The sequence below is a fragment of the Netta rufina genome (assembly GCF_964035555.1).
Source record: "Netta rufina genome assembly, chromosome: 1".
NCBI lineage: Eukaryota > Metazoa > Chordata > Aves > Anseriformes > Anatidae > Netta > Netta rufina.
This window is the reverse complement of record NC_140123.1, coordinates 126,850,149-126,874,560: the sequence shown is the minus strand read 5'-3', so window position 1 is coordinate 126,874,560 and position 24,412 is coordinate 126,850,149. Positions and strand designations below refer to the sequence as shown.

General features: G+C 40.0%; 1 protein-coding gene across 1 annotated transcript in view; it reads right to left on the bottom strand.

Annotated features, from left to right (window-relative positions):
* Positions 1-1,656: 1,656 nt before the first annotated feature.
* The window catches only part of RIMKLB (ribosomal modification protein rimK like family member B), a gene marked incomplete at both ends in the record, with an annotated part of 40,136 nt that continues 17,380 nt past the window's right edge, over positions 1,657-24,412 (bottom strand). Inside the window, 4 exons of the mRNA XM_084305845.1 lie at positions 1,657-2,120; positions 3,614-3,817; positions 7,323-7,409; positions 9,212-9,442. Coding sequence (XP_084161971.1) covers positions 1,657-2,120; positions 3,614-3,817; positions 7,323-7,409; positions 9,212-9,442 — 986 coding nt within the window. The remainder of the gene's footprint in view (positions 2,121-3,613; positions 3,818-7,322; positions 7,410-9,211; positions 9,443-24,412) is intronic.

The window sequence follows — 24,412 nt, the reverse complement described above, 5'->3', positions numbered from 1 at the left end:
ATCTGTTTTCCAAAACAGCTCAAGGGTAATGAGAAAATGCACAGCCAGAAGGACTAAGAAAAATCAGGCAGCCTAGAAAAAGTATAGGATCTAAACAGCCAAAACCCAAAAGGAAATGAAGCAAAGCAAATGTGCATATACAAACACACAAGTGTGTGCACTCACACCACATACACATAAGGGTCCAGGATTAATTTGTTAATTGTATATGGACCTAGGTTATATATTTTTTTATTATTTTTTTTTTAATTCTGGCTGAGCTCTCTTTTTTTTTTTTTTTCCTTTTTTCTTTTTTTAAATTTAATTTGCTGCATGTTTCCCAAAACTAAGAATTTAGTATTTCTCCCCAGTTATGATCTTTGGATTTCTGACAACATCAGCTTTTAAGTATTTTCAATGGGGAAAAAGTAAACCTTGCAAGTATTGTATGAACTGCAGCTTTATTCTAAAGTACCTCTAGAATTCTAATTGCTTTTAACCAACTTTTCACTCCTCCACACTTACCACATTTCTCCCCCCCAAAGAACAAAAAATATCACCCTTCCCCCCCAAAAAAACTGTACAGGCTTTAACTCAGTGTTTTCTTAGCAAATATTCTGCAGTGTTTTCACTTTGGCCACTGTTAAAGATGCAGGCATAGAGAAGGGAGTGTTGGACTAGTATGTATTAAAAAAAAAAAGAACATTAACATTGCAGATCTCTCTCAGAAAGACTAAAACACTAACAAATACAAGTCAATGCACGTTTGTTTTAAACTAGTGTAATTCTTTTTCACATTGGATTAAACATTATTTTTTATACCAAACATTACAGTGCTGTTTATCTCCTCCAATCATGCAAAAATAGTTAAAACGTGACACTTCTGCCACAAATATAATGAGAAATTCCCCTGCATACCTTCCAAAATCTGGAGTTGAAATGAGAAAAATGCGAGTTCTAGAAATTCTCCTTCAAAAGCTTTATAAAGAAATATGGACACAAAGCTGCCAATTAATACCAAGACGGCACACATTAGAGACTTATACAGAAAGCTCACATTAAGTCAAACGACACTTCTCTCTGCCTCATCATTTGAAGGGCCATATCCTGCAAGGTCAGAAAGGGATGACTTTAAAAGTATGCTGAACCTACGGCTCCCACCTACAAGAGAGGGAACAGTAGGTGTCCAGGACCATTGAAATACCTGGCATTTAACACCTTCAACTCTCATTGAGACCTAAAGGCACTGAGCAATTTACAGGATCAAGCCTTACGGAGGTAGAAGAGACTTAACTGCTGCATTAATTCTCGGAAGTTTCTAGAGAGCTGCCAGAGCTTTCTGAAAATCTTCCTGTGAATCATGCTTCAATGCTTTCCTGTGAACACATGTGCACTGCAATATGTCTGGGGACCAAAGCAGCATCCAAATAAAACTCCCATTTAGGTTGTGAATTGAGCATCTTCATTAGAAAACTGATGCTGAAGAATGAACACAACATTATGTTCTGCAAAAACATAGGGGCAGCAGTCACAGAACGCATGTCTTTTAATCCTGCTCTCTTGATTGACTCCCCTTTCCTCATTTCTCTGAGCTTCTCTGATAAACAGCATTGCAAGTTGGTTTAAAGGAAATTTTTACAAGAGAGAGTTCTGTTGGTCATCTATTTACACGTGGCATCACTCCACAAGAAGTTTGATCTCATTGGCTAATAGCTGGTTCATGTTGAATAGAGCCCCCGGGAGCTTGGTGAGCAACTCTCTCTCCGTGGTCTCAGGGTCGCTGTCGACAGAGCTGGAGCTAGCACTCATATTGTCGACAGCGGCACTAGCTGGAGGGCCCAGCTCTGGCTCGCTAGTCTCGCTTGCCGTGGACACCACAGAGAGCAAGGACATGCGCCGCGTCAAGCGACCGGGGGTTAAAAGAGAAGCGGCATAGTCCGCTATGATACCAGCTACATCTAGATTACAAGCCTTGTCAAAGGCAATGAAACCTACATTTGCATTGGCCTCGCAGACGTAGAATGAACCGTCGTCCTTCATCAGCAGGTCAATGCCACACACGTCCATCCCCAGGATGTTTGATACTTGGACTGCCAGTTGCTTGCCTTGTTCACTCAGTGAGCACATCATCCCTACACCACCTGCAAGAAGTGGGAAAAAAAAAACTTGCTGTCTCTGATCTATCTGGTCACAGGTGACCAACATGATTCTTGACTGGCTGGTGCACTTTGGTTGTGAAGCTCCAAAGCAATCCTGCAGGCATAGTGTTGATGATGATTCACAAAGTGACTTCCCTTCCACAGTGACTACAAATGAACTTGAAGTCACAGCAGGGTTTTGAAAGATTCTGTCCTGCCAAAGGCAGTTCAAAATGATGACTTGTTTAAAAAAAAGGTAACTACTGACTTTTTAGTCAACAAAGATAACATTTTTACAATCTTGGGATATTAAAAGGATGACAAAACACATCACCTTTGTTTCTTCTTCTAAGGCAGAGGCTTTCTATGCATGCCCTTGTTTCTTCCTTTACAGTAGAGGTTTGCTATACGTGTTTATAAGTTTATATGAAGAAATCTTCCAGCAAAATTAAAACAAATATTGCACAGGAGACTACAGGTCTGACAGACATAATCAAGGGAGAAGAGGTTTAAGATATTATTATTTACTTCTGTCCCTCTCAGCTTGCTTCATAGCTTACTGTCTCTAAAGAAAGAATTCTAGGAAATTTGTGTCTGCACCTCAGCTGGTCCAGTACACAGTCCATAATCTAAGTATTAAATGAAACAGACTTCATCCTTAATTTACCTTAACTCTTAAATTTAAAAATATAAAAGAAAAAATAAAAACATTTAGCAGAAAAATCTTCCAGGTTACATTTCCTAAGCATCAAGAAAGCAGTAACTAAAACTGTACTGTTACTAAACTGTTACTAAAACTGTACTGCACATAAACACATTTTATCCAATCCCTGGTCAGGTCAACTTCAGTTTCAGTAATTTCAGGTAAATAACCAGCCAGGCAGCCTCTATCCTACTTCCTTCTTCCACCCTAAGAATCCTCTCCTATCCTACATACAAAGTGAAGCAGGAACTCAGTTGTAAGGATACTAGCACTAAATTTCCTCTCCCTCACAGATGAAAAAACGTTGCATGGAGGAGACTGACACGTAAGGCAGCACAGCAGCTGCATATGTAATCCAACTGTTGATTGCCTTCAACAGTTTTCTCTCTTAACACTCTACCCTCTTGCCAACTGGATGTCTCCTCTACCACGCTCACTCTCTTTTTCTGTCTTCCTTCTTTTTCTGTTCCTTTTAAAAGGATGTACTGAATGATAATGTGGCATTAGCATGATGTTGCCACTATCGCATCATTTGCTCTGTTTGTGTTCCTAGAACTTTCCACTCCCTTTCACCTGTCCTATCCACCTAAAACTTCAGGCAGAAATAGTCTCTGATTATGGGTTTGTGCAATGCACATCTCACTTACTCCTCACTCTCACGTTTTCTCTGTAAACAACCAACAGTGAACACAATTAATAGAAAATAAAACCTGCAGCTTATTTTAGTTGGGTATGCCATTTTTCCACTGGATTCAAGTATTTTGATCAAAACTACGAATAAAGCTTTTCCTACCAAGTGAGCAGTTACTCTGCATTCTCCCATCTGTTGAGCAACGGAGCATGGTGCCCACCACACGGCCTCCTACTACGATGACACGTACATCCTTGCCATGGGACTCTTTAACGTATTTTTGAAATAAGTAAGGGGCATCGTGACGGATCAAATGGCTCAGGTCTGCCAAATGGTGCTTGTCTCGTGCCAGGAACACAGCTTTGCCTGTGTGACGAAAAAGAACATTGTAGGATTAGAAGAAACTACCAATTTGAGCTGCATCAGTGATTCAACATAGAAAAGTAAAACCTCTGACCAGTATGCTGGTCAGTCTCATGTGCCCCATCTGTAGTTTATATCCATTTACAAATTCTTCTGTGGACATCAGTGTTCCACTGCTTCAGTGCTTCTAAGTGTTCAAGTACTGAAAGAGTTGAGGAGCCATGAGAACAGTATTAAAATAAAATTATTTAAAAAAAAAAAAAAAAACACCTTTGCTTTAGATAAAGGAGGCAGTTTTGTAATTTCAAATCGTTCTGGTACAAGTCCTAATGAGAGAAGAAAGAAAAGAAAAAAACACACAAGAAGAGCAGTAAATAACTAATAGCATGGAGCTATTCATCTAAAAAGACTAGATTCACAGACTTTAAGTTTGATGCACAGAAACTATTTGCATGAAACTCTTAAATAATAGGCTGTTAGGAACTCTTACATCATTAGTACACCACTGCAAAGCTATTTAACTCTTGGGAAGTTGCTGACAGCTGCTCTTCCCAGTACTTCTAAGAACTCACAACTCCAGAATGAGGCTGTGCAGTACAGTAACTAAGTTCAGAACAAAACACTAGACTCCAAAGTATATGAAATCAATTTAGCAAAATATTCCATAAAACATAAAAGTGAATGGTATGTACTGCAGTTTTGAAGAAACTGTTTAGAATTTAAAATCACTGGCTTTTTTGCAAGTAAACATCCTAAGGATTTTTGTCATTTCATTCCCCTTCATTTCTAAAGCACACCAAAGACTTTTCTCTTCTCTTCCAATTTTACTAATACTAATGAAAAGCATTCCTGAAAGATTCTACCATTTCCATCTCTTTTTAGTCTCACAAGAATGTATCTGTTTCCATCTTCAGCCACTTCTCTCAACTCCTCTCCCACTTTAAGACTCATTTGTGTTATATTAGATTTAAATTTTGCAATAAGGCTGCACTGATTTTTTGTGGCAGAATTGTCACTCATTTATGCTGCAGTGTTAACAATGCTGAAATGTTAACAGAATTCAAAAAACAATTGATGAACTGCCTATCTTAATTAAAGGAACAGAAATGCAGCAGAATAGGAGAGACAACGTGCTACGAATTCCATTCCAGCAAGTGCTCCAAAGACCACCTGGGACAGCCTCTGCTTCCTCAGGGTTTAAGGTTCTGTCTAACACAAAATATTGCTTGAGGAACATAGAATCTCTCATAACAAACAGCAGCAGAATGTGTACTTAAAATCATGACACAAAAAAAAACAAATTCCTCCAGATGATCTCCCCCATACCCACCTCTAAATCTCCTACAGGCACTTAATAATCCTCCTGTACTCCTAAAACTGAACAGGAAGAATGACTCCTTGGAGGGGAACTACTTAATTCTTGGTAATTATGCTGCACCATGACATCTTGGCAAAAATAATATTGGCACATTTGCAGAAGCAGCATTAACTGTGCAGAAAACGGACTTAGAAGAACATGACTTTTATTCATCAAGCAGCATCTATGACCATGTTTGCCTCATTTTCTAAACACCATTTGCAAATGGCTGCTCTTTAATTAATTTGAAAAGGTTTCCCCAACTCTCTTAATGTGAAAGGGCATGCACTGTGATAAATTTGCATTAAAACTCATGGAATTTAAAGTGCTCTACAAAAAAACTTGTAAACAGAAGCACAGAATCAATGGATGTTTTAAGAACCTCTGGAGGTCATCCAGTCCAATCCCTTACTCAAGCAGGTGCACCTAGAGCAGGATGTGCAGCACAGCGCCCACACAACATTTGAGCATCTCCACAACCTCTCTGGGCAACCTGTGCCAGTGTTCTCAGTCACCCTAACAGTTAAGTGTTTTCTGATGTTTAGAGGGAACTTCTTGTGTTTCCATTTGTTCCCATGGCCTCTTGTCCTGGCACTGGGTTCCATTGAAAAGAGCTTGTCTCCATCCTCTTTGCACACTCCCTTCAGGTATTTAATCACATCAATATGATTCCCCTGAGCCTTTTCTCTAGGCTGAACAGTCCCAGCTCTCCCAGTGTTCCCTCACGGAAGAGATACTCCAGTCTCTTAATCATCTTTGTGGCCATTCACTGGACTCTTCAGTAGCTCCATGTTGCTCTTGAATTGGGTAGCCCAGCACTGGAACCATCACTCCAGGTGTGGCCTGACCAGGGCTGAGTAGAGGGGAAGAGACACCTCCCTCGACCTGCTGGCAATACTTTGCCTAATGCAGCCCAGGACATGAATTCTGGCTAAAAATGGAAAAGAAAGTCAATAGCTGCAAACTCTATAATTACTTCTAGATCTTAACAAGAGGTAAAATCAAGTCAAGTCCAGTGTCTCAGTAAATCCACGTTTGTCAAACTGAGCTTACTACAGAGACAAGCCCCAACTTTGCTTAATAGCTCTGCAAGCACTTTAAGACCACATAAACAGGTATGACTGCCAAAATCTTCCTCTGCCCCAGCCTTTTGCTCTCACTCTTCCATTACATCAATACAGGAAATTGTGAAAGTAAATGATAATTCAAGCAAGGAATTCATCCAAGTAAACATAACCAGTCTAGATTTAGCTAAGATCTGTTCCTGAATCCTTCTACTATCCGGTTACAGAAACACTCATGTCAGCAGAAGAGATGCACCAGAGCAGTACAGTGTGGGAACAAAGACAGGGACAATGAGAAGGAAGAAGTGGCTTTTTCTAAATGTTTCAGTTTGTTTATGGTAACTCCTGGCTTATGTGGTGAAACATCCGTTTCAGACTCTTTTTACTGCTAGTATTTATTAAATTGGTTTTAAAAACAGTGACCTCCTGTGTAAATAATTTTGAACTTGGTTTCCTTTAGTAGATCACTATCTACCATTAAACTAAAGCAATATAGTTCAACACTTTTTATTTCAACACCTAAAAAACAAACAAACAAACAAAAAACAATGACAGAAAAATTTCATCTGAACCTTCTGCACTATCACTAGCAGTCAGAGTTTTTTGGGGGGAGGGGAGGAATCAATCCCATTTGGCAAACAGTATATGAGATTGTATTTAAACCAGAATCCTAATTACTGACAAACTCAATTAGAAAGAAAAGTCAAATTAAGATTCAATGAACTAACACTTTATTTCTCATGCCTATTTAGAACCATCCCTAAAATCCATGTAGGCTTCTCTCTGCATCCCTAAGGCCAGACCTTCCACTAATCCAGTTCAAAGCTTTCCTCACAAGTCACCAATGCACCATTCTTTTGAACCCCTAGCCGCCCTGCTATTCCAAGACTATGTTCTATTAAAACTGCTTTCCAGTGTGCAGCCCTCTCAATATTGAGAAGTTTGAGGGTACGAGAATTTAGAAGTACTGCAAAAAAAGTTCAACACCTAACAGAAGACCTCCTTAACTATTACCCGTTGACAAGACAAAATCTTAAAGAGTGCTGCTAACAATATTCCTTGCCCTCACCTCTGACCTCACACCCACCTCGGTGACCCCGCGTGTTCTTCACCACCATAGGGAACTCCAGCACTTCCGCCTCATCAATCATTTTGGCAAAATTCTCATGACCACCTGGCAAAAGAAAACCAACAATATTATGTGCCACCAGCCTGATGTGGCCAAATTGGGGTTGTAATTGCCATGCATTCCTCCCACCCTTCCAACTTAGATAATGAGGAAAAAATTAACAATTAAGAAGAACTTGGTCATAGAGTACTGTCAGACTTTGTCACATTTGTAACTTGTGCAATACTTATTCCTATATCATTTGGAATGAAAGAAATAAATTGACAAAGGGCAATTGATCACAACCCCAAAAGGCTCAGCCCAGTGTTTGGAATCTGAATGCCCCAATTCTACCATCTTGTTCCAGTTTAGCCCTATTACCTTAAAAGCTCCTGCTTTTTCAAATGTCTTGCAGGAAAATACAATGGACATAACACCAGGAACAGTTCCATCCAAACTACTAACAAGGAAAACAGCATGGAATACAAAGACAAGGCATAATCCAGACAGCAGCAACAACCCGTATCTTGGAACTCTACCTCCCCCTTTCCCAAGGCGTAAGTCTCCTTTATCTCATCCTCCCTATTTCTTGAAGTACTATTTAAACCTTTTTCTTTTATTGCATCTGTAAGAATAGTAGGGGGCAGCTTTTAATGACCATTGGCAATGGTTGATGTTTTAATTTTATTTGTTTGATTCACAGAAGGCTGACCATAGTACAAGAAATACGATAAAAGTCAGCAGACAAAGGGATGAGACTCCTCTAAAGGCATGTGCAGTAAAATGCAGAAGTCAAGCCAAGACATTGGTCAGAAAGCCAGAAGTAACCATCACTATCCTAACACAGGTTTTAATGCATGTCACGGAACAACATGCAGTTCAGCACATGCTGCTGGCAAAGCCAGACCTTACTAACAATTTGATACTTGTGTAAAAAAGGAAGGCTATGCTTCTGTCAAATTCTAGAGAGAGGCATTAAAAGAAATATCATGGAGTTACAAAGAAACAGAGATGTTCTCCAACTACCCCATAATTTGTGGTTTCCCTTTCCCAACAAAAATTAAAAATTCATTCCATTCTCAAAGATCTTGAGCAACAGCCTCTACAAAGAAAGGATGTCCTTCTCAAATGTATTTTCACGCTAATTGATGAAAATATTTGACTGATGTTTTTGTCAAGTTCCCATTGCAGAAGTCTGTCAGTGTAACTGCACAAAGGAAAGGAAAGCACTGGTGTTTCCCAAGAAGGAAAATAAAGCTAAGAGGCATCTTCCATTCTTTAATATATTATAAGTAAAATCAGAAAAAGTATTGGGGTAGCTCAGTCAAATGGTTCTTCTAATTTAGCGCTCTGTCAGAAGCCATAGATTCCAGAGGCAGGAACAAGGAATATCAGTAATTAACTGATGGAGGGAATTCTGGAGGGAAAGCAAACACCAAAGAACTGTTAATAGTTGAACACAAGAGCCTGTGCTGTTTCTGTCCTTTTATAATAACTAATATATTTGCAGATATTTTTAGTTATATAGAATTTTTATCTATTTTCAGATGTTACTGAAGTGTAGATTCTGACAATATCTTGTGACATTTAGTTCCTTGAGTTCCTGTCTGTTGTTTTGGGCAATTGGAAAAGAGTTCAAAATGTTTTAGTAGTAACAACCAAAGTTAGATGCTTGGGAAGTTGAGGTATAATTAATATATTTTTCATAAAGCATCACAGGAAATCAATATAGCCAAAACCAGAAGCTTGAGTTTCACAACTTTTTTTCTTCTTCTGGTTACTGAACACTTATCTGTGGAACTAGCCTCACACTACTTGCACAGATTATTGTAGGCAGCTATGCTATCCTTTTGATCCCAAAGCCTTACCATATGAAAAGGTGTCTGGCAGGGGTACACCATGACCAGCAAGTTCTTGAAAGGTCCAGAACTTATTGACACAGTTGAGGATGGCTTGGGGACGATTCATCAATCGACAACCCATCTTCTCTAGGTGGCGAAGGACTGTGATATCACTGTCACTTTGGACCCAAGGTGTTGGTACACGCACAACCACCACCTGTGGGTAAGCAGTAATAAGCTCACCGTTCACCCGGAGACCTAAAGAAGGAAAATAAGAACATTCCAATCAACTACAAGGTTTTCAGGAAGATGTAAACACGCAAAGAAATACTGCCCTGTATCTAATTACATCAGATTTCAATGATGAGCATTAGAACAGCACAACTCTTCCTAAAACGCATCTTTTCAGTTGTGATGTTTCATATATATTACTTTTAGCCTACTTAAAACTACGACTAGGCAAAGAACGTTGTATGAGGGCACATAATCTTGGGCTTCTTCCCAAGATTAAAGACTTTCTAGGTAGACATGTCATCCTTTCTATGCGCGTTAGCTGCACACTACATTGACATGGGCAGTAACAATACCTCAGGAAGTCTCTGCCTCTCACAAACATTTATTGCCTACATGACACAGTTTATAACTTTCCCAGTCCCAGTTGTATCGATCCCTCTGATTTTGGCACCACGTTGCACAACAATTGCCAAAGTAACTGAGGCTAGATATGACCCTTAAAAAATAGCAGTATTTTTAACATGACCCATATCAACAATCTGATATATAATAATACTCAGAAATAATTTTATCAGCTAACAGGGCAGCACCCTGTGGCATTAAGACAGGAATCAGAAGGAAAGCCAGCTTTGTCACCATGACCAACATATCCCTTAGTCATGATCTATAGTTTTACAGACAATGTCTCTGAAAAAGAAACATGGGAAGAAAAGTTGCAGGAATGGAAATATGATAGGATCAGTTGGGAAGGCATCAAGCTTGATGCAGACAGTCTGGCAGCTGAAAACGAGAACAGACAAGACGTATTCAATATTCACTTTATTTGCCTTATGTTCAAACTAAAACCATCCGACTACAATGTAAAATACACAGTTGACACTGCTGTCAGCACCTTAAGGGTTAAAAAGAAAAAGTGAGCTGAGAAATCACAGTTCATCTGCATTTCTGTGCCTACGAAAGGCCTGCTCCTTCAGATCTAGCCCATATTAATTATCTGTTTAGTTCTATTCCAAAGATGTTACTTTACAAATACAAACTTGCATCTACTCAATCTGTAGACACACATATTGTCAGGCAATATATTTTCATTTAATTTTCATTTAAAGGTGCATTTGAATTAATGTGTGTGTTGGGGGTGAGAATTCCTCTCTGTACTTCCTATTTGGTTTTCTTCTCCCAGCCAGGCTGTATTTTAAAGCTTGCATTAAATATAATGAAGTAACCACCTAACTCCCCAAACAGAAGTAGAAATATGCTGTCCAGCCCTCAGGAGAGCATAGAACCATACTCTGGAAAGGCCAAAACAAAGCCATATCCAATACAAATCCTTTTTTTTCAGTACCCATTGCCATAATTGTACAGAGATGAGAGAACATAAGCAGACGGGTGCTCTGGCTGCTCACCTCATTAGCACCAAGCACTGCCGCATTGCAGCTGACATGACTTGCGTGTTTAAACAAGCAGGCTTCAGATGCACACACAACCATTTTATAGAAGCATCTCAAGCAAGAATAAAAACAAAAGACTGATAGAAGTCTGAGCAGAATGTGAACATCAGTAAATAGACTATGATCTCCTTTAGTCAGAAAAAGAGTACTGATTTGGCAAGCAGAAGATTTTAACTTGTCATTCAGATTCCATTTCGCACATGTAGCAAATACATTTAGGTTTACATCCAACTACACCCCCTTTTTGCCACTGCAATTGCATGCATGTCCTGATCCACGTGCAAGCTGTGCAACAACCCATTTTAGAAAGGACTATATTTTCTACAGACCTCAAAGATTGCCACTGTACATCTCTGCTGTGAGCCTAAACTACACAGTTTACTAATTCACATCATCTCAGAGTCTGTTTTGTTATTCTTCTTTACAGTCATACCACGTGCTGAAATTCTGCACAACTGAGTTTGAAAAAGCAAACAGAAGTGATGCATATGCCTGATAGGATATTCTCCTGAATACCTGGATTAAACTTGACTATCAGACTGGTTCAAATTCAGTCAGGTCACCACTCCCCCTGGAGTGACATTGGATGTACAGTGATGTTATCAACAGAATAATCTGAGCTTTTGTTCCCAATTCAAACATTTTCTCTTTTCTCCAGAACACTTTTTTCTCTCCCTTAATAGAAGACAGTTTACAAACAAAGAGAAGAGCTACTCAATGAAATGTATAATTTGAGTCACCACTACTGACATGCGCCACAAAAATTAGCTGCAGTCTCCCAGCAACACAGTGCTGCAAACAGAAGCAGCTTTATTACAGTAAAAAGGAGCCAGATTCTGCCATTTTGAAAAACAAGCTTGTATTCAGCATTCCATCCGAGATCCAGCAGCTAATGGCCATTATTGCTGAGTGGCTGATAAAATAATATTTATTCACTATGATACACTGAAACTTGTAACACAGAAAATATCAGTGCATACAATTAATTTATTTTCCAAAGAACTAATTCTTGTACACAAAGATGGAGAAAGTTAGTGGTTTTTTTTGTTTTTTGTTTTTTTTTAAAGATAGGCTACAGTGGGATTAATCTTTTCTTTTTTATTTTTTTTTTTTTTTTTTTTTAAATGGAGATGAGCTCTCTGTCCTTTGTAGTAATAGCACCATTCCAGTCCCAGCGGAGTAGTAGTGAGTTACATTCATAGTCGCCTGCAGACAATGAACCAAATTCACAAACAAGCAGAAGGCAGATGTTCAGACCATGTGCAAGTACCTCAACAAATAACAGCTTGGTCCATTCATTGGCTTTCTCAATGGATGCCCATGACATTGCAGACATAGAAAACACAGACAGCTGTAGAGTCCTTTGAAGTACCAATAACAACAGCAAGGAAAGGGAGATTTCACTGACTCTCAGATATCACTAACTTCACCAACATCCATTTTACACTGCTTGGAAGACAATTTCTCAAGTTATCGTAAAACATTTTGGGTATTCTTTGGCCCTATGAGACAGAGGACTCCTGAGATGGAATATCATACTATAACAACAAATGTAAAATCTGTGCTTGAACAAGACCTTTTCTTCCACTCACTACCAGCTTTCCTTGGTCTTCCTCTGTGAGATGTTTCCAAAACTACATATGACAGACCCTTAACATTATACTGCAAATATCACTGTGTTCAGACCAAAGTGCAAAAGGAGTTCTTGCAGTAAGAATTGTAATCACCTGGGAATGAACTTAACCAGGTTACGCTATGTCCTTCAGATAAAGCCAGAAAGCCTCAAGTTTCTCTCAAATACAGCTCAAAGCAACTCATGATAACTGAGCAGGTAAGTACATGATTCCTCATCAGCTGGCCCAACTGGTCCTGCTGCTTGTCACTCTCAAAGAGTAACAGGTGAGCTTGAAGTATAAAGCACCTGGTCTCTACTGAAGAGTTTTACTGTGATCCAAACAGATTAGAAGCCATCACATGAATCTCTGAAGTCCACAGAAAACAGATGCAACATTAAACTCCAGCGAAGATGGAAGAAAGAGGCAGAAACTTCTGCTGCTGCTACCAGTGAAGTCAGGAGACATGTATCTGTAGCCTAATAAAGTCCTTGAGACAGTAACATCTAATACAGTGCAGCCTATTTGCACAGCACTTATCTGGAGGACAACAGTTTCCTCTCTACAGGCTGATTTAGTAGAATTTTAGGGTGGATGCACATACTTTAAAAAATAAAAATTAAAAATAACTCTGGAATTCCTCAGTCCTCATTCACACATGCAGACTTTTTTAGTAGCTTATGTCTTCCTGTCTATGACAACTGTGGTGGTTTTACTCGGGTGGGCAGCTGAGTTCCACCACGGCTGCTCTCTCACTGCCCCTCCTCAAAGGGAAAAGGGGAGAAAATACGACACAAAGGACTCAAGGGTTGAGATAAAGACGGGGAGATAGCTTGACAATTATTGTGATTGGCAAAACAGACTCAGAGTAGGGAGATAGTAAGATTTATTGCCTATTACTAGCAAGCTAGAGAAGTGATAAACAGAGGAAACAAAACAAAAAAGCCTTCCCCCCATCCGCCCTCTTCCACTTCCTCCCCCCGAGGGGTGTGGGGGAACAGGGCAATGGGGTTTGTGGTCAGTCTATGGCACTTCGTCTCCGCCACTCCTTCACGGTGGCTCTCTGCCCCTGCTCCCCGTGGGGTCCCTCCCACAGGATGCCATCCTTCCCGAACTGAGCCTGCAGGGGCTGCCCACAGGCAGCAGCTCTTCAAGCACTGCTCCAACATGGCTCCGTCCCATGGGGTCCATCCCCCAGGAGCAAACTGCTCCAGCACAGGTCCCCCACAGGCAACAGCTTCCCCCAGACCCCCTGCTCCTGCGTGGTCTCCTCTCCACAGGCTGCAGCTCCGGCCGGGAATCTGCTCCGGTGGGGGTCCTCCACAGGCCGCAGCCTCCTCCAGGCCACCTCCACCTGCTCCACCGGGGGCTCCTCCACCCATGGGGGGGCTGCAGCGTGGAGATCTGCTCCATGTGGGACCCATGGGCTGCAGGGGGACAGCCTGCTCCACCAGGGGCCTTTCTACAGGCCGCAGAGGACTTCTGCTCCAGTGCCTGGAGCACCCCTCTCCCTCTCCGTCACTGACCTTGGTGTCTGCAGGGCTGTTCCTCACTCCTCTCTCTCTCCCAGCTGCTGTTCCCAGCAGTTTTTTTTTTTTTCCTTTCTTAAAAGTGCTCTCACAGAGGCGCAAACAGCATCACTTATTGGTTCGGCTCTGGCCAGCAGCAGGCCCCTTATCTAACATGGGGCAGCTTCTGTATTCTTCTCACAGAAGCCACCGCTATGACCCCTGCCACATAAACCCACTACACCAACTTCTTTCATGAAAATTCAATTCAGTTACATTTCTCAATTATAAAACCTCATTTTTAAGAGTTATCATTTAGGTGGCACACATTCCAAATGAAATGCCTCAAAATAGACATGCAAACAAAACTGAGTTACTGTGACTTAACAAGTTGCTGCCTGTCAACTAAGACTCCTAAGCTGTCTATGTGCTTGTTCCCACCCTACAGCAAAAACAGAAGGCCAAATGCTTGACCTTAAGCCTCAGTGAAGAGGTTTCACAATGAATCTCACTACGCAACTGGGACAAGCTAAGTGCATAAACACATTAATGATATCCTGTAAAGCTTGCAAGTCAAACACACTTCTGCAAGTCAATCACATCCACAGACAGAGTACATAAATTCCTGAACTGCAGCCTCATGCCTATTACAATCCATAAGCGTCAGTGTTCACCTATCCATTTAGGTTAACCTACTTTCTTCTTGTGCTTTAGAAACTCTAAGCAGCACCTTCACATTGATGAATGGCTATGAAGGATCAAGATTTCAAGTAACAGTGTGCAGCTTCTGAACATTTTAACTCGCACCCAAGCAGCATTTTAAATTACTAGTCATTTCTGAAACTCAATTTAGTTTTGCATGCTACACAAATCCCTTCCAAATTCTACAAGAATCAGTTCATCAACAGGTTAATAGCTAATGCAAAGCAACATCTCACGTTATCTCATGTTATGAACAGCTGTATTTTCAGCTGAAACGATGCGTATGTTCACAGAAAGAATATGGTTAAGGGATAGGTCTAAAACCTCTAAGATTTGCTAAGGACATAAGAAATAATTAAAGGTTTTATGCCTCTCATTATGGCAAACATTCAGTATTTTATACAAAATATAAATCACAGTAATATCAAATAAGTTGGTTTTAAGTATTTTCATTCCAAATCATTGTTTTGGAAAACAGTCAAAAAAAAAAAAAAAAAGCAAACTGACTCACCAAGACCATGAAGTACCCAGCACCCAAATTCAGGTCTTCAAGTACACCATGACTGTAGAGACCATAGCTTGGTTAAATTCTTTAAAAGCTAAGTGCATAAAGTATTCAATGCACAAGCACAAGGAGAACTGGATAGACTTCCAGTAAATCAACTTACTGGTATCAAGCTTCTATTTTTATGCAATTTAAATCATCAGTATTAACTGATATACTATCACAGATAAAAAGACTGAAGTAGCTGGAAATGTCAGAAGCTATGGCCTGAAGAAACCCAAAGGACAATGGCATAAGAGAAAAGAACTTTCTCAGCAAAAAAATACATTTACTTCTATGTATGTAAAAAAAAAAATACAGTAAAGAGGTTTCCATAATCAAAACCATAATTCAAAAAAGAAGCAGAAAAGAACTGTTTCAGTATTCAGATGGATCCAGTATGTAGAATACATTTTTAACAGTAGTAGCATACAACTGGAATAATACATGGTCATTGTGCATGCAACATTCCAAAAAAAAAAAAAAAAAAAAGTTTGAATTACATTTTCCAAAAAATGAAACATAGACCAGCTCCATCACATTCCCAACGGGAGCTAACATGGACTGAGAACTTCCCAAAAAATTACACTGAGGAAAAATCCTCAGAGATCTGTATGCTAACCTGAAAGTCTCCAGGCTCTCTCAACTTCACTATACCGGTTTATTCATCCAGACATCCACAGATTTGCTAATGTTTCCCAAATGAACAGACATTCAGCAAGCAGGCTATTATGATTTCAACTTACCCAGCTGGGAAAAACAGGCTAGCCTTCCAGCACACAAACTGTTCCTCAAAATATGAGGACATTGCTTTCTGCTACCTGTTTTTCCCAATTAATCGGTTGTTGTAACAAGAATCACGGAATTTTCCTACAAGCCTTGACTCACTCTTGTTCTCAAAACAGTGCATTGCTATTTCTGGTTCATTCATCCTCCCGATATCTGTCAGCCACAAGACACTGCATAATATTTGTGTTAAAATTCTGAAGTGTTTAATAATTACTTACAGTTTAGTTGAAGATAGTTAAATGTGTTTCATCGTAATTGCTATATAAAAATTCAAAAAGGAAGTACCCCAAACTTTATCTCTAAAAGTAGATTACTGGCAATAACGAAATACATATTTACTCACCAACCTCAAAAAAAAAAAACAACAAACACATAACTGTATCTCTAAAATTCATAAAACTCCGCATACTTTGAACACAAATTCTGCCAAGAGAGTGGTAGTATTTAGACATAATTAACAAGAGCATTAACAAAACACCATTGTGTACATCAAAAGCTTGCTTTAATCTGTTGACTTAACCTTACATATCAATCTTATAAAATGACTACAAGCAGGATAGAAGTCCACAAAATGGGTAATGCTTAGTGAAGTATAGCACTTTAAATGCAATTTTATTTAAACTAGTCCTTAACCTGAAGATAGCAGCTAAGAGCACAACTATAGCTCCAAACAGAAATAAAGCAGGAACCTAAATTGAACCAGTTTTATTTCACGCCCCTTCCTTGACTCAGACTATCTCCTACCTTCCCAAGAAAGAACACAAAATCATTCTTAGAAATGCTTGTGCTGTTGAAAATGTTGAAAAACTTGGGAAGGAGAATGACACTCAAAGCGATTGTGGCCAGTCTGGATACAGCAATCTTTTCAATATGAGGGAGAAACAGGCCAGATGCCTGAATGTATACCTCATTAATACTAAGTAAACTGGTTATGGCTAGATCTGTATTTCTGAACTACATTTCTAGTAACAATACACTGCTTATAATCCCAAACCACAAGCACTTCTTTGGAGTCATGCATAAATATGAAGTGAATGGACCCAAATATAAAGATATGTACTGTAAAAAGGTATATTATAAACATAAATTCATTCTAGACCACCATCTTGCTCTGAAAATGTATTGTATGGTAGGAATACAAACATGGAAACTATACTAAAATCATGTTAAAGCCTCAGCTATAACTATTATATTATGTAAACATTCACATATTTAAGAAAAACTTTCCATCAACAACAAAAGAGATACATTTCCAGAAAACACTCAAAAGGCGTTTGAACAAGTAAAGATAGAAACACACATTTTAGCCAGATTCCCATATATGGATGCTTTAGTGATATAACTGTTAAGATGGATTTTTAAATAGAGTGTTGTAAAAAAAATATATAAAAAACAAAAATGCAAAGAAGAATCAAAAGATTCAATCATTAAACAAACAACAGTATTATTTCAAATACCTTGAAAAGTTAAATTCTGTTTCTAATTTGTTCCTGAACAAAGTTAGAAGAATTTAAGTATTTTCCATACCAAAACTCAAAAAATATATATTTATGATGAGATCATTTTGAATATATTGAAATTAAAAAATGAGTTTTGATCAAAGTTTTTAATTATTTTAATTACACTGGAGGCAAGTCTCTCACAGCTCAAGTTAATGACTCGGTGAGTGCATTTTAACTTGAATAGTGTAAAAAGCTTTCCCTATTCTTATACAAGTATATGAATGTGTGAACATACACACATGCAATATAGCCACTTCACAAACTATCATTAGATTGTCTTTGTCTATCAGATTTCCCTTCAAAGCTCATAATGAAGAAAGTGATTCTCCTTATTAAAAAGATCAGGCTCATAAACTGGATTTAGATATCCAGCCCTCACTCACTATATGCCCTTACAAATGCCTACCTAGCAACTGCACTGCAAATGCCTTTTTTTGTTGTTGTTTTTGCATGTAAAAAAAAAAACACTTGGGTTTCATGATCTGACGTAAGCCAGCGCTGACATACATGGGGACAACATTGCCTTTTACCACACTACCAGCAATGTGCTTCCATCATCTCTCTTTTGGCCTGGTGATGGTAATCAACAGGCAACTCATTTTATGGGAGGAAAAAAAAAAAACGTTTTCAGTTTACACAGCTTCATAGTTGCTGTTATCAACATAATTAACAAGGCATGGTGAGATGACAAGCAACACAACTACTTTGAGCAACTGGAAGTGTGAAATTTTAAATTTAGGGTGAGGTTGTACAAGACAGCTGAGACAAGTCACTGAAACAAAAACAAGCAGTCTCACTACTCTCTATTCTGACCATACATTCCACTCTCCTTTGCTTGGTATTTCTGGTGCTCGTCTGATCCTGTCAGTGAGTTGAGTTGGCTTGCTAAATTTGCAGAGAACCGTTCATGACTTTTTGTGCTCAAACAGCTACCGAAAGAAAGCCCGGCTCTTTTGCTGTTGCAGCTGCTGGTTCCAAATCCACAAATGCTTCTGCACGTCACCTGTGAAAGTATTTCCACATCTACCAATTGACCTGAACCCACAAAAAAGGAGGAGGCAGTGCATAGACAACAATAACAATAGGGAAGGCTTTCCTCTACTTCTTCCATGGGCAGTGTCATCTTACAGTTTTCTGATGCTTAAAATATTTCAGATGACTTCTGAGGTAGACCAGGACTTTAGACACTATTATTTGGATTAATAACAAAAGCTTCATCAGTCGCTGCTACTGCCTAGCTTTCTGCAGCATGGTTAAATTAACTTTAGCTTTCTTGAAGGGATCTCATTTAAAACAAGATAGTCTAAATTGTAAGGAAAAAAATCAAAAGCATTTAGTATATTTTAGTATGTTTTAACTTTTAGTTCCATCTGTAAAAGGGAGGAAAACTACTTGACTAGTAGAGAAGTACAAATGCAAAATACAAAAAGGCAGCATGGGAAAAAGTGACATTTAAGAAACTGTATGAAAGGTAGTTAAAAGAAATTCTAACATAGCAGTTTTCCATTTGCTTTATCAACTTCTTGGGTTTTTCTCCCCTACTCTGCTGGACTTCTGTAAGGCCTCTGATGTGGTTCCACATGACATCTTGATCTCCAAATTGTAGAGATACAGATTTGAAGGGTGGAGGAAAATGAGGGGGAAAAGAGGAAATAAAGATAGATTATTTTTGTATTTAAACATCTAGCTAACTTAACTCACTAAAGTAGCCATGAAACGCTAAACTGCAAAGGAAGCAACAGGGACACAACGTGTACAGGAAAAACAGAACCATTCCTTTTGGTAATGGTCTGCATTTATGTTATGAAATACTTTCTTCTGTTTTCCACTCAACACTACAGTTGCAAAGTCGTAAGAGTTGTGTTTGCACCGTCATTTGTAAGAAGTGGTCCTAGGACTCACACTCACCCTCCTCACAGTGCCTCTTCTTTTGTGCTAGCAGCAACGCTCATGGGTATACAGTGAATCAGATGAGGCAATTATTCTGAATTAATAATCAAGCCAGCAATGACATTCATTTTTTACCCCAGAGGAATTCTTAAGTTTTGTTCATTATGTAGCCATAAAAAATAAAAAAAAAAAAGTTTGATCTAAGTATAGAACCAGCGTGACAAACAAGCAGGCACCTCTCTATGTTTGCTGAGAATATGTATCATACAGAGCAGGATATGACCAAAAAAAACTAGTCAGAAATAATAACATAAAGCAGTGGGAATACTCAGGAATACAGCCCTAATGCTTATAGATTCTGTTTATTTATAGAGGACTCTGTATTATTTTCTTTGGATTAGCTTTTCTCTTTTGTACTAGGGTTCTTAGATAAGATAATTAGTTTAGAAAGATATTCAGATAACATCCACTGAATCTGAATGTCAAATTAATATAATGTTCTGACAGTTGAACATTGTGTGAATCAGAAATGTGTTGATACACCTCTCATGTCTTGTACTGATAATACACTTTCTAGAAAAAAAAAATAAACATGAACTGAAAACCAAACTATTTCAAAATGTCACCAAAGCCAATTCAAAATGTCACCAGGGCCGTTCCAAGATGAGATGGATAAATAATTTGTACACAATTGTAATGATCTTAGAAAGTAAATGTTTTAACAAACTATGAGTACTCTGAAGACACAGATTGGCACTCCCAAATAAAGTACCATAATCATGTTAATATGTCAAAGCATGAGGCAAGTCTAAGAAAAAAGCAGTGGAGGGAAAGAAAGGGAAAGTAATCTATCTAGAAATCACAGATGTGACCATCCAAAGATCAGTAACTGATGAAGAATTAAAACCTACATAATGATTACTTGAGATCTGAATTAAGAACCGTTCTCTCCCCCTATTTCTCTCTCCCCTTATGAACATGGGTATATGTGACTAGTGCTGAACCAACTTGCTTTAGATGACAAAAGCAGCAGGGACCTGACTCAAGCAAACACTAGTGAGTTACAGCTGCTCCGGAGTTACCAGAGCCACAGTGAGAGAAAAAGAAAACTCAAATGTAAGAAGAGGAGCATGCTCTTCCTCTTCTCATAGCAGCAGCTTAACAGTTCTGTGAACATCAGTTGCAATGCATGGTTTCTTGAAGAGGGTAGAAGTAACAGTTTCCTTGTCATAAAAAGAACTTCATCCTATACCCATCTCCCTTCAAACTTTTTTATACTTTTAAAAATATAAAGCATGACTCAACTGACAGAAAACCTCCTTATATCAGATCTCTGTCCTTTTATATCATCTATCCAGAGCCCATCTACACTGAGAGCCTTACAAATACTGAGTGCTGGGCTCCCCCTCAACCCCAGATGCGCAGTCATAAACATCAAATGTTTCAAACTTAAAATACAAAAAGCCTTCAATGTGATAGAACAAGACTAGAGACAAATATGTAACCAGCCTTACTGCAAACTCACTCCACTTTTAATGTTCAGTCTCTCCCATGTTTTGAACGTCCAACTTCCATTAATTTTAAATATCAGATGAAGAAAAGAACTAAGAACCCACCCCCAGAAAATGGGGTCAGAAAGGTCCTTCCAAAAGCAGAAAGAAATCCAGAGGAAAGCAACTCAGAATGGCAGAGGCTTCACCTCCAACCCGAGATGAATCTAAAATTTTCCCTGCTATGCCAAAAATAAGGCACCCTTCTGAGAGCACTAGAGCTCTCCATCCCCCAGCAGAAGGAATCGAGCAGAGAAGGCAGGAGACCGGCATGGCTGAGCAAGGACCTGCAGCTTAAACCGAGGGAAAAGAGGGAAATGTACAGGAAGTGGAAGCAGGGTTGTGTAGCCTGGGCAGAATACAGGGGTGTCGTCCGGATGTGTAGAGACAGGATCAAGAAAGCCAAGGCACAGATGGAGCTGAACTTGGCAAGGGGTGTGAAGAATAACAAGAAGGGGTTCTAGAGATACATAGGCAGGAGAAGACAGGCCAAGGAGAGTGTCACCCCTCTGATAAATGAGACGGGAGAACTGGCTTCCTCAGACATGGAAAAAGCTGAGGTACTCAGTAAGTGCTTTGCCTCAGTCTTCACTGGTGGTCAAGCTTCCTATGGCAGTCGGGACCCTGAACCTCGAGGAGATGGTGAGAGGAGCAGATTCCTTCTCACCATGACAGTGGAACAAGTCTGGGACCACCTCAGGAAACTGGATGTGTGTAAGCCCATGGGGCCAGATGGTATGCATCCCAGGGTGCTGAGAGAGATGGCTGGTGTGGTTGCCGAGCTGCTCTCCATCTCCAAAAATCATGGCTGTTGGGTGAAGTCCCCGGACACTGGAAAAAGGGAACTATTACTCCCATTTTTAAGAAAGGGAGAAAGGAAGACCTGGGGAACTACAGGCCGGTGAGCCTCACCTCTGTGCCTGGGAAGATCATGGAGCAGATCCTCCTGGAAGACATGTTAAGGCATGCACGAGATAAAGAGGTGATCTGAGACAGCCAGCACTGCTTCCCCAAAGGCAGATCTTGCCTAACCAATCTGGTAGCCTTCTATGATGGAGTGACGGCATCGGTGGACAAAGGAAGGGCGATGGGTATCACCTACCCGGACTTGAGCAAAGCCAAGTTCTTCTCTCTAAATTGGAGAGGTATGGATGTGACAGATGGACTGTTAGGTGGATAAAGAATTGGTTGGCTGGTCACAGCCGAAGGGTTGTGGTTGACGGTTCTACATCTGGGTGGAGGCCAGTCACAAGTGGTGTCCCTCAGGGGTCGGTCTTGGGTCGGTGCTCTTCAACATCTTTATCAATGACACAGACAACGGAATCGAGTGCACCCTCAGCAAGTTTGCAGATGACACCAAGCTGAGCGGTGCAGTTGATACAAGAGGGAAGGGATGCCATCCAGAGGGACCGGGACAGGCTGGAGAAGAGGGCCCATGAAAACCTAATGATGTTCAACTCAGCCAAATGCAAGGTGTTGTGCTTGGGCTGGGGCAATCCCAGGTATTTATATAGACTGGGAGAAGAACCTGAGAGTGAACAGTCCTGTGGAGAATGACTTGGGGGTCCTGATGGACAAGAAGCTGGACATGAGCCAGCGGTGTGCACTTGCAGCCCGGAAGGCCAACTATGTCCTGGACTGCATCAACAGAGGGGTGGCCAGCAGAGAGAGAGGTGGTTGTCCCCCTCTGCTCTGCTCTTGTGAGACCCCAGCATGCAGGCCTGGGGCCCCCAGCACAAGAAGGATGTGGAGCTCTTGGAACAGGTCCAGAGGAGGGCCACTAACACGATCAGAGGGCTGGAGCACCTCTCCTGTGAAGAAAGGTTGAGGGAACTGGGCTTGTTTTGCCTGAAGAAGAGAAGGCTCCAGGGAGAACCCACTGCAGCCTTCCAGTGCTTGAAGGGAGAGTATATACAGGAGGGGGAATGCCTGTTTCCACGTGCTGATGGTGATAAAACAAGGGGAGTACTTTTAAACTAAGACAGGGGAGATTTAGGTTAGATGTTAGGAGGAAGTTTTTCACTCAGAGGGTGGAGAGGCACTGGAACAGGTTGCCCAGAGAGGCTGTGGATGCCCCATCCCTGGAGGCTTTCAAGGGCAGGCTGGATGCGGATCTGGGCAGACTGCTCTAGGGGTTGGCAACCCTGCCCAGAGCAGGGGGGTTGAAACTAGATGATCTTTTAGGACCTTTTCTACCCAGGCCATTCTATGATTCTATGTATCTTTCATACCTGGATCCCATTTCAAAAAAAAATGACATCTGGAAGCACTTATACATTGTCAGGAACCTTTAAGAAATAATATTCAACTACCTGTCCTTTTCAAGTGTTCCTAGACACGCTTCACTGAATTTTGGGGAATGGAAAGGTCCCCTCAGATAGGACCCTCAGATTACTGTTTTGACCTGTCATTCCAGTCTAAGGACTTCCTAAACAAAAGCACATTAAATTTATGAATTGGAGGCATTTGCTATGGAGACAAATTACTCTTGAACGGAGTTATTCAATAGTGAACTTTTAGGGGAAAAAAAAGGTGTTAAAATTGACTCTAAAGCTTGCAGAGATAACATCAGGTCCTTTTTCCAAGGACAGTCTATATCTCACCTTTTTTGGTGGTGGTGGTGGTGGTGTGGCAGAGAAGTATTTAATGTACTCAGGTATATAACATACAAGTTTGGGGTCTCTTCATAAGTAAAACATTTTCCTACACACACACAAAAAAATGTTGTAGACCAAATATATAACCCAAAATTGCTTAGTTTTGACAGACACCAATATAAAAGTACAGACAAAGCAAAGCTAGAGATGGAAGAATTCCATTTTTCCTCACACCTCTGTAAGCTCACTCAGCTTGTTCCCTCTTCCCAGCTTTACAGGGTTAAAACCACACTGCAGTAACTGCACTTGAGTTCCATGCCAGCACTGTAATGAAAGTACAAGTATAATGCCACAGTATTTTTTCCTACCCGTTCTGGATGCAGAAGCTTCCACCTAGGACCAAAAACGTGTTAATTAATTAGACATTATCTTATTATGTTCCTTAATTAAAATAATCCACATAGACTATAACCACCTTAAAAGAAAGCATTCTTCAGAAAGACACAAACATACAGTCCTTCCAACCAGATCAGTCAAACAAGTGAAATCAAGCAGTGGTAGTATTGAACTCAGAGGCAGCAGATTACAGCAAGCAGAAGGGACATCCCCCACTGCCAGCTTGTTTCAACCTTTGAAGTCAACACAGTTAAGAGATCAGGCTATCTTAACACTAATCTTTGGACTGTAAATGTAGCCCTGAGTTTAGCAATCCCTACAAATTCAGAAATATCATTATCTACATTTTATCCGAACTACAAGTTCAAAAACTTTGTCTTATTTGGAAATAAGCATCTGCCTAACTTAAACATCAGTGAGGGGCTGCTGATCTCATCATGAACAAATTAGTGTCA